At 46.4% G+C, this 16,812-nt stretch overlaps 2 protein-coding genes across 2 annotated transcripts; both read left to right on the forward strand.

Moving 5' to 3' along the window:
• Positions 1-7,264: 7,264 nt before the first annotated feature.
• On the forward strand, positions 7,265-8,251 carry LOC121477605 (basic proline-rich protein-like). The gene has a single exon (XM_041732060.1). It carries the CDS (start codon positions 7,265-7,267, stop codon positions 8,249-8,251), a length of 987 nt encoding a protein of 328 aa, XP_041587994.1.
• Positions 8,252-8,670: 419 nt separating this feature from the next.
• Positions 8,671-12,560, forward strand: GHSR (growth hormone secretagogue receptor). Its single transcript, XM_041731504.1, has 2 exons — positions 8,671-9,421; positions 12,256-12,560. Exons 1-2 carry the CDS (start codon positions 8,671-8,673, stop codon positions 12,558-12,560), a joined length of 1,056 nt encoding a protein of 351 aa, XP_041587438.1.
• Positions 12,561-16,812: the final 4,252 nt, after the last annotated feature.

Raw genomic sequence — 16,812 nt, forward strand, 5'->3', positions numbered from 1 at the left:
TTGTTCTCAAATTACAACCTGGCAGGGAAATATGACAGAGATTGAATGTGAGTTGTATATCCAAATCTAGAACCTTGGGAGTGATAATGTGTCCTACTATAAACATAGTTCCCAGCCTCCCCTGAAGAGAATTTAGCCAAAGTGATATAAGTTAGAGTGTTTGATTTGAGCTTCTAAGAAATTCCTTCTCTTCTCTTCTACTTTTATCACCTAGAACTCATTTGAATGACTATAGTTCCAGTAGCAATTTTGAACCAGGAAGCAGTCTTGATAGTGAAAAGTCAATATACTCATGAAGTATGATAGAACAGAAAGGCAGAAGGAGCACTATTCCTGATCACATCATACCAGCCCTGCACATCCTATATTCTGATTTCTTTTAGAAAAAAAATAATAAATTCACGAACTTGAATCATGTTTCAGTCTCTCTCTCTCTCTTTTTAATTTCCTGCAGTATCCAATTCTAGTTTTAATTAATACAGGACATAAGATATAATCAAGCAAAATGCTCAAAAATAATATACAATTATATTTTGCTGAAAGAAGCAATGGCACATGACAGTACACAATTTATTGAAGAGCACAAATGAATCACGCAGAGGCAATATCCAGTGTCCAAGTGTTGAGTCTCAACTCTGAAAATACATAGAGAAATTTTATATCCTATAGAGGAGTCACTCAAATTATCAGAATAAGGTGGAATTTTTAATAAACAATGATGAAACAACTGGATAATCATTTGGAAAAGATAAAATTCGATCCATATATCACTTCATGTACCAGGATAAATTGCAAGTGCATCAGAAATATAAAGTGTTAAATAAAAAACAAGAGCACAAAACAATGGAACAAAATGTGGATGAATTCCTTCACAAATTGGCAATGAGTAAAGCTGTTATACATATTATATATGCTATGTATAATAAAACATATTGTATTTTATAAGTATAATTCAAAATCCAGAAGCAATAACAAAAAGACAAACTTGATGGCATCAAAATTTTTAACTTTTCAATGTCAAAATAAAAACCCTGTAAGTAATATTAAAAAGAAAAATGAATGACAGGAGAAAATATTTTCAATTTTTATTATTTCTAAGAGATGTCCCCCTAGCACAAAAAGAGCCCCTAAAAATTTATTTTATTTTATTTTATTTTATTTTATTTTATTTTATTTATTTTATTTTATTTTTTAGAGAAGGAGAGGGATGGAGCAGGGGCAGAGAGAGAGGGAGAGAGAGAATCTTAGGCAGGCTCCATGCCTGTTGTAGAGCCCTACTGGAGGCTCGATCTCATGAGTTTGAGATCATGACCTGAGCAGAAATCAAGAGTCCAATGCTCAACAGACTGAGCCACCCATGCACCCCAAATAAAACAACAATTCAATAGAAAAATGAGCAAAAGCCATAGCCTACAAGCTCATATGAAAAGGAAGGCAAATAAACCCTGAACATATTAAAAGATGTTTGACCTCACTCGTAATAAAAGAATGTAAATTAAAAACACATGGAGAAAAAAAAATAAAAAATAAAAACACATGGAGAAACCATTTCTCATCTAACAAATTGGCAAAAATCTAATAGATGATAAAACTGTTGTAAGGGTTAGGAGAAACCAAGCCCTCTTATTCATTGTTCATGGAGATACAATTTGGTTCAACCGCATGGAGAGAAATGTGGTGATACACAGGCTTCCCCCATTATCCACAGTGTCACTTCCTGCCAGTTCAGTTACCCACAGTGAACTGTGGTCCATGGCAGATGATCTGAGTATTGGCAGAAGGTCAACAGTAGCCTAACGCTACGTCACCATGCCCACCTCATTCCCCCTCACTTCATCTCATCACATAGGCATTTTATCATTTCCTGTCATTGCAAGACGAGTGGGAGTGTAATATTTTGAGAGAGACCACATTCATGTAATTTTTACTGTATATTGTTATAATTGTTTAATTTTGTTAGTAGTAATTGTTACTTTTACTGTGCCTAGTTTATGAACTCAGCTTTATCATAGGTATGTATGTATGTATAAGACAAAACATAGTATATATAGAGTTCAGTACTACCCCCCAGGTGCAGGTAACCACTGGGGGTCTTTGAATGTATAATGAGGGACTACAGTATAATGAAACTACAGATACTTTTATTTTTTGATTCAACAATCCCACTTCTAAAAATGTAATGTTATACTTGTTATTTTATACTAAATTTCCATATGTGTTTTCAGGGCTCAGAATCAATATTCAGGTGCTATAGACTGCCTCTCCACACTTTATTTGTGCTATTCCATAAGCTACGTGTGCTATGTGCCATTTCTTCTGTTATTAGACTAATTTCATTTTATATTATTCTGTAGTATACCTTTAGACATAAAAGTGATATATGCAGCATTATTTATAGCAGTAAAAGATTATCAAAACATACAAATAAAAATAGTAAAACACCGGAAGAATGAAAGTACATCTCTGTAATGGGAATTATGTAACTTTCTCAAGATGGATAAAACTATTTTTAAAAGTATTGATATGAGAGAACTCTAGGATGTAACGTTACAAAAAAATCAAGATAGTAAACAATGTATATAGTATAACTTTTATGAGGCTTCACACATACACACACACACTCTTACAGAAACACACACAAGACAGGAAGCTAAATTTTTAAATGGTGTCTATTAAGGAGGAGAAAGAAGTAACATTTTCCTGAATATTATTTGGTTTGAAGTTTTAAATTTAGGACCATGCTTTGTTTTTAATTGTAAAATCATAGAAATGTTTTACATATTAAAAAGTAAGGTTTAGGGCACCTGACTGGCTCAGTTGGTAGAGCATGAGACTCTTGATCTCGAGCCCAACTTTGGGCATAAAGTTTACATTAAAAAATAAAATAAAATTTGAATTTTAAAATAACACTAAAACTGGAGAGCCTGGGTGGCTCAGGTGGTTAAGCATCTGCCTGGGCTCAGATCATGATCCCTGGGTCCTGGGATGGAGCCTGGAGTTCAGCTCCCTGCTCAGCAGAAGAATCTGCTTCTCCCTCGCCCTCTGCCCCTCCCCCACTCGTGTGTGTGTGTGTGTGTGTGTGTGTGTGTGTGTGTGTGTGTGTTTTTTCTCTCTTTCTCTTTTTTTTAATAATAAATTTATTTTTATTGGTGTTCAATTTACCAACATACAGAATAACACCCAATGCTCATCCCGTCAAGTGCCCCCCTCAGTGCTTTTTCTCTTTCTCTTGTTTGCTCACTCTCTCAAATTGGTAAATAAAATCTTTAAACAATAATAATAATGCTAAAATGGAGAGTAAATGAAACAAATAAATCTAACCATAACCACACATAGAAAAACATTATTTCAAGTAATTTTAGAACATAGTAGCTATGTACACTTAGAGGGATATATATTCCAAGGACAAAAGAGAACTGCAAAAAAATCTCACACTTTACTTGTCAAGGTAACTATTAGTGGTAATGCTGATGTTACCAGCTTGAAATCATTTAGCAAATATAATAAATGATTATGCTTATGTTATTAGAAACCAGGATGGTCAGCGTAAATAGAAAATCAAAGAAATTGAGAAAATGATTGGAAATTGAAGTATCTATAAATTTATGACTTCCTAATTTTTATATGGAAATAATTTCAAAATTAAAGTTGTAAAAATAATACAAAGAAAATCTTTTAACCCATTTCTTCATTTACTATTATTTCATTCCATTTGCTTTATTTACACACATGTAATTATTTTTCAGAAATGTGCACAAATCATGGTTGAGTGTATATTTTTGAGAATAAGGATATTTTCTTTCACATAATTACTAACTTCAGTAAACTTAACACTGATTCAATACTTCCATTTAATCTACATGCCATATTCCAAGTTTGTCAATTGACCCAATATCGTCCTTCATTGTGGTCTTTTCCTCCAGCTTAGGATCCAGTCTAGAATCAGGAATTACAGTCAGAGTTTACACCTCTTTGATCTCCTTTAGTTTGGAACATTTTCTCAGTATTTCTTTGCTTTATAGAAAATTTACTTCTGGGAAGAATTTTTAGAATAGAATATTCCTCATTTTGAATTTGTCTGATGTTCCTTTGATTAGATTGAGGTTGTACATTCCTAGGTAGACTACTATATAAGTGACCTTATGTTCTTCCCAGAGTATCACATGGGTGATATTAATTTTAATCACTTGATGACGATACTTTTGGGGGGGTTGGGGGTTTTGCTGTTTTCCTTAAAGATTTTATTTATTTGACACAGAGAGAGAGAGAGAGAGTACAAGCAAGGAGAGCAGCAGGCAGAAGGAGAGAGAGAAGCAGGGTCCCCATGGAGCAGGGAGCACAATGTGGGGCTCAATCCCAGGACCCTGGGATCTTGACCCCAGCTGAAGACAGATGCTTAATCAACGGAGCCCCCCAGGAGCCCTAATAAAGGTATTTTTGATTCATCTACGTATCATCATCATTATCATCACATAATTTTTTTAAAAACACGTTTTAGCTCTGTCCATAGACAGGGTCTGGTCCATAATGCTCTGGGAGCAATAATCACCTCTACTGCCCAAGTTTAGGTCTCTAAATGCCACTCCCCAATACAAGGTACCAGAAATTCTTGGAGAAATGGCTACCCACCCCCACCCCCCCACCCCCCCCACCCCGTCTAGAGTAGGGAATTTACAACGTGATGTAGGAGTACCCTGTTGTACCACAAAGCAAGGAAGTTCTCAGAGTCTGAGTCATGTCAAAAGACTCTGGAACCAGCTTGAAGAAGATCTCATAGGCCAAAGACAGGACGATCAGAGCATTAGAAAGACAAAAAGAAATAACAGTAATTAATTGGTATGCATTGCCTATATAAAAATCCATAAACCCATGATGATACACCATTTAAAGGACAAGGATGCTGGGCTCATTTGCTCCAATGTGCCTTTGTGTCCCCGTCTGACCAGTTAAGCATATTCTGCTTAATCTGACAGGACTCACCTTTCAAGATCCAGCTCAGATACCACTTTCTCCAAGAAGCCTCCCCTAAGACCTCTGTGTAGCTCATCATTTCTCCAGATTTCAGTGGAGCTCATTGTATCTGCTTCTCCACATACATGTATCCTACTGTACTGAAATTGCTTGTTTACCTGTATTTTTCTCTCTAGACTAGAAGTAAATAAATACAAGACCTGTCTGGGTTTTATTTATTTTATTGTTCCCACTGCCTAGCACAAGCTTATAGACAATTTCATATACAACATTATGTGTTGTGAATAAAAGGACCGATTTCAATATTACCCCTTGTGTCTTCTTCATCACACAGTGCAGATTTGTCTGTGTTTTAGAAAATGATCGAATGTAATTGGATAGCTGGCTATTTTAGCCAACATGCCCAATTTTTAGCACCATAGATCTTTTACAAGATTTTTTCCCATCTATCATCTATTGCATTATCCCTAACTAAAGTACAAAGATGCCCCCAAAGTCTTTCTCTGATTTGTATTCTTAGACAATAACTTCCTACACTATTTTTATTTATCCTAGTCTATTTTCTCCCACTAACGATATGTCTGCACACACAGATCTAGTGGCCTACTGATAAAGTAGGGTGGGAAGTGTTAAAGTCAACTGCAACTGGTGGCCTGACCTAGTTGTGCTCTTTTTGAAAGTAGTAGCTGGTGGTCTGAAATAACTTTTTTTTTTTTTTTTTAATGTCAATTGGTACAACATCTGGAACACCCTCGTGGTAACTTATGTCGTGTTTTCTCTAGTAGGTTGTCTGTATCAAACCTCCCTCTTGCAGTCTCTCAATTCACGTGGAACCTTCCACGCGTGTGCAGATACATCCACCCCTAGGTCTCTGTGGACTTTTAAGCATTAATAGCTGAGATGCTGCAGACGATGTAAAACATGGGTCAAAGTCATGTGCAAACACGCTAAAATGCTTCAGAAAAGGCCTCTCCACGGTGGAAGGATTCTCATTTAGGCCACGGGCAGGTGAGATGCACTAGGTGCGGGCTCAGTGCGCTGCTTAATGCCCTTTGTGCTTGGGACCAATCCCCCAGGTGCTGAGGCGCAGGTGGAAAGAGGTGGGGGCGGCGGGGCCCGCGCTCCCGGAGCGCGGGAGGGAGGCCCGGAGGCCGGTCGCTGGCCGCGGTGCTGAACACGCTCCCGGCCGATCCCAAGGCCGCGCCCGCAGAGCCCGGGGTGGGCGGGATGCGCAGGCGCCAGGCTCCGCCGTAGGCCGCGGGGCAGGGGGCAGGGGGCGAGCAGGCCGGTCCAGGGGCGTCACCTCGCGAGGGGCCTCCGAGGCTTTCCACGGGGCACCGCTCCTGCCCCTTAACAGCAACCGCAGTAACGGAATCGCGGCAGCAATCTCTTCTTTATTGAGATCCAGCGGTGTCCCCCATCCTTGGCACCCACTCCAAGTGGTTCCCAAAACATCTTCGCTGTTTAAGATAAAAAAGGTTGGTGACCCATGTGAACACAGCTACACAAATGCATCTCCCTGAATGATGCTTCCAAAAAATGTTTACTGAGCACCCTCCCCGCACCGCCCCCCAGGCTGGGCTCCTTCTCCTTTGCCTTCTCCATCCCCCCAGCCTGGGCTCCTTCTCCCCCCCTCCGCCCCCAGCCTGGGCTCCTTCTCCTTTGCCTTCCCATCCCCCAGGCTGGGCTCCTTCTCCTTTGCCTTCCCATCCCCCAGGCTGGGCTCTTTCTCCTTTGCCTTCTCCATCTCCCAACCTGGGCTCCTTCTCCTTTGCCTTCTCCATCCCCCCAGACTGGGCTCCATCTCCTTTGCCTTCTCCCCCACCCCAGCTTGGGCTCCTTCTCCTTTGCCTGCCCATCCCCCAGGCTGGGCTCCTTCTCCTTTGCCTTCTCCATCCTCCAGGCTGGGCTCCTTCTCCTTTGCCTTCTCCATCCTCCAGGATGGGCTCCTTCTCCTTTGCCTTCTCCATCCTCCAGGCTGGGCTCCTTTTCCTTTGCCTTCTCCATCCCCCCAGCCTGGGCTCCTTCTCCCCCGGCCCCCCCCCCCCCCCAGCCTGGGCTCCTTCTCCTTTGCCTGCGCCATCCCCCAGGCTGGGCTCCTTCTCCTTTGCCTTCTCCATCCCCCCACCCTGGGCTCCTTCTCCCCCCCCCCCCCCCAGGCTGCGCTCCTTCTCCTTTGCCTTCCCCACCCTCTCACCGGGTCCCGTTCCTTAGGCTCCTCCTTCCCCGCCCCCATCCCGAGGTTTGCACAAGGCAAAGCAATCTCTTCCGCAAGGCCCCTACCACCGCTGAGATGAAGCACTGTACAAAGGGCCGGAGTTCAGAACAGAATTTATTCACACATCTTGCCCTTCACGCCCAGAAGCCCAAATCCGGAGGGAGCCCCCAGTCTCGTCCCTGGGGCCTCAACTCGCTGTTTGACCTTGTCGGGGAGGACAAGCGGCCCCCACCCCCACCCCCACCCCGACCCCGACCCTGGCTCTCTTGCTCAATTCGACGGGCTCTAGAACCGCCGCAGGTTCTTCCCGGGTGCGCGCGGGGCTCCCCCTCAGCTCAGAACCTCAGCACTAGGGGGGTTGGGGTGTGCGGCCTTGGGCTGGGCTTGTTTGGACCTCCCGGGTCCCTTTTGCAAGTCCCCGGGGCACGCCCGCGTCCTCTGCCCACCGGGTCTCTCACCAAGTGGTACCGCTGCTTGAGGAGGAACGCGGGTCCTTCCAACCCGAGGGCGCTGTCCCCGCCACCCCGGGTGCGACCCGCCCCCCTGGACCCCGGGTGCGACCCGCCCCCCCTGGACCTCGGTGCGACCCGCCCCCCTGGACCTCGGTGCGACCCGCCCCCCTGGACCCCGGTGCGACCCGCCCCCCTGGACCTCGGTGCGACCCGCCCCCCTGGACCTCGGTGCGACCCGCCCCCCTGGACCTCGGTGCGACCCGCCCCCCTGGACCTCGGTGCGACCCGCCCCCCTGGGCCCCGGTGCGACCCGCCCCCCTGGACCTCGGTGCGACCCGCCCCCCCTGGACCTCGGTGCGACCCGCCCCCCTGGGCCCCGGGTGCTACCCGCCCCCCTGGACCTCGGTGCGACCCGCCCCCCTGGACCTCGGTGCGACCCGCCCCCCTGGACCTCGGTGCGACCCGCCCCCCTGGACCCCGGTGCGACCCGCCCCCCTGGACCTCGGTGCGACCCGCCCCCCTGGACCTCGGTGCGACCCGCCCCCCTGGACCCCGGGTGCGACCCGCCCCCCTGGACCTCGGTGCGACCCGCCCCCCTGGACCCCCCTAAGCAGCGCCCAGGGCTGCCCGGGGAGCTCGGCTCGCCCGCTCCGCGCTGCTGGGGCTCCGGGGAGGCTCCGAGAGCTGCGGGGGCGCAGCGGGGGGGGGGGTGGGGGGCAGCGGGCGGCGCAGGGGGCGGGGCCTGCGGGGGGGTAGGCGGGGGGCGCGCAGCGGGCGGCGCAGGGGTGCGGGGGTTGCGCAGCGGGCGGCGGGCGCTCTCCAGCAGGCGGTGCGTGCGCGTGTGCGCGTGTCCCCCGCCGCCCCCGCCGCGTCCCCCTGCGCCGCCCGTCGCGGCCGCCGGCTCGCAGTCCCGCCGCCCCGAGGCCGCCCCGAGGCCGCCCCGCTCCCCGCTGCCCGCTGCCCGCTCCCCGCTGCCCGCTCCGCTCGGCTCCCGGCTCCCCGCGCCCCGCTCTCCGCCCCCCCCGCGCCATGCGGAACGCGACGGCCCCCGAGGGCCCCGGGCGGGCGGGCTGGGACTCCGGGCTGCCGCCGCTGTTCCCCGCGCCGCTGCTGGCGGGCGTGACGGCCACCTGCGTGGCGCTGTTCGCCGTGGGCGTCGCGGGCAACCTGCTGACGGTGCTGGCGGTGCGGCGCTTCCGCGAGCTGCGCACCACCACCAACCTGTACCTGTGCAGCCTGGCCTGCTCCGACCTGCTCATCTTCCTGTGCCTGCCGCTCGACCTGGTGCGCCTGTGGCAGTACCGGCCCTGGACGCTCGGCGACCTGCTGTGCAAGCTCTTCCAGTTCGTGAGCGAGGGCTGCACCTACGCCACGGTGCTCACCATCACGGCGCTGAGCGTCGAGCGCTACCTCGCCATCTGCTTCCCGCTGCGCGCCAAGGTGCTGGTGACCAGGGGCCGCGTGAAGCTGGCCCTGCTGGGCATCTGGGCCGTGGCCCTGTGCAGCGCGGGGCCCATCTTCGTGCTGGTGGGCGTGGAGCGCGACAACGGCACCGACGCCCGGGACACGCGCGAGTGCCGCGCCACCGAGTTCGCCGTGCGCTCGGGGCTGCTCACGGCCATGGTGTGGGTGTCCAGCGTCTTCTTCTTCCTGCCCGTCTTCTGCCTCACGGTGCTCTACGGGCTCATCGGCAGGAAGCTGTGGCGGCGGGGCCGCGGCGACGCGGCGGGGGGGGCCTCGCTGCGCGAGCAGAGCCACCGGCAGACGGTGAAGATGCTCGGTGGGTGCCCGCGCCGCGCCCACCTGCCCGCGCCCCGCGCCCTGCTCCCACCTGCCCGCGCCCACCTGCCCGCGCCCCGCGCCCTGCTCCCACCTGCCCGCGCCCACCTGCCCGCGCCCCGCGCCCTGCTCCCACCTGCCCGCGCCCACCTGCCCGCGCCCCGCGCCCTGCTCCCACCTGCCCGCGCCCCGCGCCCTGCTCCCACCTGCCCGCGCCCCGCTCCCACCTGCCCGCGCCCCGCGCCCACCTGCCCGCGCCCACCTGCCCGCGCCCCGCGCCCTGCTCCCACCTGCCCGCGCCCCGCGCCCACCTGCCCGCGCCCCGCGCCCTGCTCCCACCTGCCCGCGCCCCGCGCCCACCTGCCCGCGCCCCGCGCCCTGCTCCCACCTGCCCGCGCCCCGCGCCCACCTGCCCGCGCCCCGCGCCCCGTGCCCACCTGCCCGCGCCCCGCGCCCACCTGCCCGCGCCCCGCACCCACCTGCCCGCGCCCACCTGCCCGCGCCCCGCGCCCTGCTCCCACCTGCCCGCGCCCGGCTCCCACCTGCCCGCGCCCCGCGCCCCGCGCCCCGGCTCCCGGCTCCTGGCGCGCAGGTGCCTCCCCGCCCGGCCCCAGCCCCGCGCCAGCGCTGCCTTCGCCCCCTGCTCCTGCTCTCTCCTCCCCCACCCAGGGAAACATGCCCCTCGAGGTGTTTGCCTTAAACGCAGTTATCAGCCTCAGAACTGAGACATCTCATCAGACCCCGACTGCGGTCCCTAAGTGGTAAAGGGGAGGCCGAGCCCCCGGCTTCCACTTTGGGGACCCGCCTAAGTTGCATTAAACAGGCAGGCGACTGGGTGGCGGGCACTGAGGGGCGCCTTGGTGGGATGAGCACTGGGTGTTGCGCTATATGCTGGCAAATTGCTTTCCTTTATTTTTTTTTTTAAGATTTTATTTATGTATTCATGAGAGACACAGAGACAGAGAGAGAGGCAGAGACACGGGCAGAGGGAGAAGCAGGCTCCACGCAGGGAGCCCAGTGTGGGACTCAACCCCGAGTCTCCACCCCGGGCTGGAGGCAGGCGCTAAACCTCTGAGCCACCCAGGGATGCCCTATGTTGGCAAATTGAACTCCAATAAGAAAAAAAAAAAAAAAAAAAAGCAGGCAGGTGCACGGTTGGGGCAGGGGCAGGTCCTGGGTCTGGGTCTAGGAAGTACTCAATGGGGAATGTCCTGGAAGATAGATGATCAATGAGGATGGTTCTGTTAGGGATGATTCACGTTTCTTTCAGCAGCGTGGTGTGCTTTCTGGACCTGCATTTTCTTGAGATAAATGCATCCCTTGTGTTCCCCCTGCCGCCCTTTATACAGCTTTGAGAGGAAGTGCATGGCAAGTCAGGGCTGTGTCCCCATTTGTTTTTCGTGAGCACCTAGTTCTCCCTGGGGAAGAGTCTAGGATAAACGAGGCTAGGCTAAGGTAGGCAGGCTTCCAATATGAGAAAAAGAAAAAAGAAAAAAAAAAAAGACCTTGTGTAAGCTAACAGGACTGACTAGCCCTCGCTACGTGGTCCCCCAGAGAACATCCAGGTGCAGTACCAGGACTGGAGTGGGCTGCGTATTTTACACTTACATGAACTGAAGTATCTGAGTTGGATACAAGTGAATATAAAATGTGTTCACATCCGAGCAAAATGGTAATTCCATCTGCTTTCTCAAAACCAGAATCTGTACATTTCATTATTCCTCGTGACAGTCCAACATTCTGTACTTACTTGCAGATCTAGTGCTTCTTAGAAGTCTTTCCAGGCGGATTTTGAATTTGTCGTTTTACAGTTCCTGGAATTTTGTATATTAAAGCGATACGGTTTTTTCAAAGACCATAAAAAAAGCTATTTTCTAGACCAGTGATTCTCACAATATGACTAACAGATTGTAAACCTGCTAGTGCCCTCCAGGGGATTCTAATATTCATCTTGATACTGTGGCAGTCAGTCGCTACTATGCAACTTAGTCTTCAGAATAAGTTTCACAATTTCCTCCAATTTTACTTTTTAAGCTGTTAGTTATTCCCACTGGTGTCTCAACACTGATATGAATTTTCCTCTGCCTTGAAATTATGAAGGGGATCACTAAAGTGGCACAAGGACTGAAGTATTATCTTTTGTTATTTTCCTTTGATTTCTGAATTTAAAAAAAATAATCTAGAAATTCAGAGGTCTTGGACAAAAATTATCCTACCTGGGTAAAATGAAGACTGGGGTGGATGATAATTAATGTCAGTTGGCTTTATGGTCTTTTATGACTCACTTATGTCTATCGTAGGTGGCAAAGTACCATCCCTCTCGGTGGCTCTAAATCCCAGCTGCATATTCAGTCTTCTGTGAAACTTTAAAAAGAGAATAGAAAAGAAAAAAGCAGGTGTCCTGACCTCCTTCCTAGAGATACTAATTTTGTGAGTCTCTATTACATACAAGGAATCTGTGCCCCCAGGAAACCCTGATACCTGGCTGTGGCTGAGTATAACCACTGTACACCTTATGTGTTTGGTTCGTATCCAACACATGTGAAATGGCTATATATAATGTGAATAAATTGTTGAGTCAATATGGCAATCTAGTCACAAAATCACTCAAATAGTTGTTAAATAGAAATAATTGGGAAGCTCAATAAAAATGATTGAACTGTTAGGCCAGACAGACCCAGTCTTGGTTAAAAGTAGGACGAAGGAAAAGCCGAAGGACATAACGTTTCTCTGAAGTCAATGACATAATCAAGACAAAACTGCGTCTTCAACACAGAATGTGACGTGCTACGACATTTCTTGAACTCACACTCTCTCTTCCCGTTGTCTTTTTAGCTGCCGTGGTGTTTGCTTTCATCCTCTGCTGGCTGCCCTTCCACGTGGGGCGATATTTATTTTCCAAGTCCTTCGAGCCCGGCTCCTTGGAGATTGCTCAGATCAGCCAATACTGCAACCTGGTATCCTTTGTCCTCTTCTACCTCAGTGCTGCCATCAATCCCATTCTGTACAACATCATGTCCAAGAAGTACCGGGTGGCGGTGTTCAAGCTTCTGGGATTTGAACCCTTCTCCCAGAGGAAGCTCTCCACTCTGAAGGATGAAAGCTCTCGGGCCTGGACAGAGTCTAGTATTAATACATGACCGAGCACATTGCTGAGCAAAGTCATCGCTTGTTCTAAACCAGAAGCCATAGCACAGCAGGACTTGGGAGGAGGCTGAAGGTTAATTTTGGAATTAGGGACACACAGATATGGAAACACTTGGGAGGAAAGAAAAGATAGGACTTGTAGTGTGTGAGCAGTTTGATTTGGTGGCACACTCATCAGTGCTCTCGTACACTATTTCTGCATATTCACTGTCTATGATTTTGCATTCTGCTGTTGGTGCTAGCAAGGACTTTGCAGTTTGGAGAAAGGAGGATGTGCAGGGAGAGCAATTAGGGCACTTCTTACTGAGTAAATACTAAATCCGATTTACTTTTCCATAATGATAAAAAATTTTGATTAATTAAGAGAATGACATTAAACTAAAACATTTAAAACATAACTTCGATACTAGCAATTTTCATATAGCTCCAGATCAGCACTGTCCAAGAGAAATATAATGCGAGGTACTTAACCAATGTAAAACTTATTAATGAGAAGTTCACATTTTTTTTCCCATACAGAGTCTCTGTCTTATTCTTTCCAATTGCAGCATGCCTTAATTTGGGCATGAGGTTTTCACCCGTAAAACTGATGTATTTAAGTTTTGTAAAATTTGCAGACAAAAGGGTGAGTTTGTAAATCTAAGTTGTCCAGACACGCCTAAGTGTTTTCCAATAACTAAAGCCACGATGATTTTTAAATTTAAAATGAATTTTGAAAAAATTCAGTTCTTCAAGTTGCACAAGTCACCTTTCTAGTGTTCAATAACCAAATATGGTTAACGGTCACCATCTTGGACAGTGCAGCTCTAGAGTATATGTAAAATTATTGTTAATCTTATAAAAAATGTTTACAAATAATGAGTTCATTCCCTGAAATGTTTTTTATAGTAAACTTAGTAGAATGTTAGCATGCTAAATCCTCAAAATTATGCCTAAATGCCCCATTCTTCATGCTTGGAAGAAAATGGATATGAAATATAAGATGAAATTTTAAATTAGGTTGAATTACATGTGTTTAATATTCAGGAAATGAGACTTTATAAACGTTATAGAAAATCACAAACTGCCTTATTTGGCTTAACAAAAATACTTAAGCCAATCCTAAGGCTTTGCTTTGTGAATAAAAGAGTAATCCATAACTTACTCTGGAAAGCTTACAGGACTGTAGCGAACATAGACATTTGTCAAATGGTGAAAAATTCAGAATTCCTTAACTGCTACTGCTTATTGATATTTGAAACTTTAAAAAAAATCTTATAGCCATTTATTTCAAAATGCCTTTGCCGTATCCTGTTTCCAAATTAGTTTTGCTATTTACATCCCACTGCTTATCTGATAGATATGTTTACTTGGACACCCAGCCTCCCTCTGAGTCACACTTATGAATGATTACACACCTTCAGCTAAATATTGAACATTTTGGTCATAAAACTAAAATTTTCATTCGTATTGACATTGCTTCCCCCAGAGTCAACTCTTTGCATTATTAAATATATTATTCCAAAAATGATTTCTTCACAATCCTGCATAATATTAAGTCACATAAGCAATTCCTACACAAAGCTTTTGGGTAAACTATGGAACTGAATGAACCGGTTGGGGAAATTATTCCCATGATCGATTTTCTCCCCTCCCAAAAGTAAAGATTATTATGCTGAAATAATTGACGATTCATCTTAGAAAATTGAAAAATATAATTCGGAACTTTAGCAGATTGATAATTCAGTTAATTCTTGGGAGTGCAAGAGGATTTTTAAAAATGCTCTCATTCATTTAAGCCGGTGAGATACTAATTAGGTTATTCAGCATTGTTTTCCTAAATAGGGTCCAGCAGATCTCAAAGAGATCATTGACTCTCTGAAACCTTAGAGTTTTGGTCTACAAGTATACCCTACTGGAGAGAAAACAAGCAAAGAAGGCTTGACTTCCATCACATAGTTGATTGCTTTGGACAATACCAACCCTAACTTTTAATTAGTTGCCAACCTATTCAATAATCTCCCCCTTTCTTGTGGGTTCGGGTCTATAGTCTCAGCCTAATTCACTTACAGGGCGTGGTCCACATAGCAAGGAGCACCAGTGTCCTTCACTGGTATTGGTGAGAGAACTCAGAGATAATATTTAGAGAAGTGGGTCTTGAGTTTGCCCTCTTATATCATGGCCTTGTTATTGTTTATAACATCTTTGTATCATCATATTCCATAAATTAAGACTCGGGGGAAAGAGGAGCTTACACTGAGGAAAACTGTTTCCAAAAGCCCATCATTCCCCAACATATAGTATGTGTGTGGTACATTCCAAGCTCTAGAGACTAATAAGCCAAGGATTTTATCCTTGATGAGCTCATGATCGCTTCTGTGTTATCCTGCAGTAGGTAACTAATAAATACGTTATGAAATAAACATTTCCAGTTGACACTGGATCAAGTTATTCTCCAGCATTTTAAGGGACTGTTCATCTTCCCCTATTGTTGTGCATTCAGCTCAAAATAAATTCAAAATGGGCTGTTCCTACACAAACCAGCCGAATTTGTAGATGTGATTAGTGTGTTTGCTAGTGGTAAAGACACTCGCAGCTTTCTTTGTTAAGGTGAGGAAAGTAAAGGAACTGGTTTCATCTGTAATTTATGTTTCCATTGTCCTGGTAACATCAGCAATGAGGTATCTGTCACCACATCTTATCCCAGGTCACAGAATCTAGGGTTGGGTCTTTTTCGTTACACCAAGTGACTGTTACATGAATAAGAACTTTTAAATGATTTCTTTAAAGAAAACCTTCTTGTCATGAATTATTTAAAATTGTAGTTTTGTGGTAATCATATTTGGAGACACTTCTGGTGACTGGTCAGACCTTGGAAACCGTTTCTTTATAGTCAACCTTTTATTGCAGTGAAAGTCGTACAGATGGGATTTGACTTGAAACTCCTGCTTTTTCATTCTAATGCTTTTTTTTAAAAAAAAGAGGCAGAAACCATTACAATTTACAATTACTAGTTGAAATTGGCAGTTTTAGCTATGACTTTTAATTTATTGATATTTCAAATTTATTGATATACTTGAACTTTGTTAAAAAACAAAACAACAACAACAAAAAAAAAAACAACCCAATCTGTGAGACTTTTTGCAAGACTGGTGCCTGAAAAGACTCACTTGTCTTTTAAAAACACATTGTGTACATCTTTAAAATGTGACATACATATATACATATTTCAGAGTTTTTTCTCATATTGTCTAAATGACTAGCATAGAGCTTTCTGCTTTCAGAAACACTGTATGTAATGTAAATAATGTCATTATGATAAAGATAATGGGTATCTAATGATCCTCCTATGATTTCTTTACAATTTAAATTGCAACACTGGCCAGGATCTCTGTAAATATAACTTGACTAGCTGACTAGTAACGATGTTAATTCAGGGAATTGATAACACAATTTGTATCTAGAGAATGAGCTTCGAGTCAAAATCAACAGAAAGCCACATTTCGGCAGCAAATGCTGGCCAGTTTAAGCTCACGACATTTATTTATTCGTATTAGATGAATTCAGTCATGTTCATTCTTGGCAGTCATCTAAGTTTGAAGCGGGTGAGGGAGAACGTTTGCATACGGCTTATTTTGTGTTTTCCCCTCCGAATGCAAACTCTTGCCAGGTGTTAGAAGCTAGCCACATTAGTTGAGAGAATTATCATCCTGAAAAAAAGAAAAAAAAAAAAACTGTCATGCCTATGGCCCTCCCAGTTGCCCGGATATTTGCTGGAATTCCAATTAACATTTTATGCTATGACGTAGTACACCCATTGCACGAGGGACTACTGAGTAACCCCAAAGCTGGCAAACTGGGAAAGCCCTCAGAAGACAGGCCTCACATAACTGCTCAGAAGGTTTTGCCAAAATGTTGACAGATGTTCCTCCCAAAAGAAGTCTCCCCACACCCATCCTCTACCTTCCGCCCCACAGAAAGCATTTGGGAGAGAACAGCTTGAAAGATTTTCTATGATTTTTAACATCTCAAGCCCAAGCATTTCTCTGGCTCAAACAACAGAAACGTTCACGTAAAACACTTCGAGCTTTGCAGGTGTAGTAGCCTAGAGAGCACTGGCTCAGATAAATATATCCAAACAGCATAGTCTCCTATTTCACCGATACCTGCTGTATTTTAGGTATTGTGGCATTTACAGCTTTGTTGATTTGTGTTGTTACAGCGTGTCATAAACGTCACTAATGATATTTTGATTTGTGATTCTTT

The sequence above is a fragment of the Vulpes lagopus genome, chromosome 17 (genome assembly GCF_018345385.1).
Source record: "Vulpes lagopus strain Blue_001 chromosome 17, ASM1834538v1, whole genome shotgun sequence".
In the NCBI taxonomy this organism is placed as follows: domain Eukaryota; kingdom Metazoa; phylum Chordata; class Mammalia; order Carnivora; family Canidae; genus Vulpes; species Vulpes lagopus.

Excerpts from the sequence above, each read along its gene's own strand:
- GHSR (XM_041731504.1), top strand. The coding sequence starts at position 8,671 with ATGCGGAACGCGACGGCCCCCGAGGGCCCCGGGCGGGCGGGCTGGGAC. Across the intron at positions 9,422-12,255 it reads GCAGACGGTGAAGATGCTCG|CTGCCGTGGTGTTTGCTTTC; the intron begins GTGGGTGCCCGC and ends TTGTCTTTTTAG.
- LOC121477605 (XM_041732060.1), top strand. The coding sequence starts at position 7,265 with ATGAAGCACTGTACAAAGGGCCGGAGTTCAGAACAGAATTTATTCACA.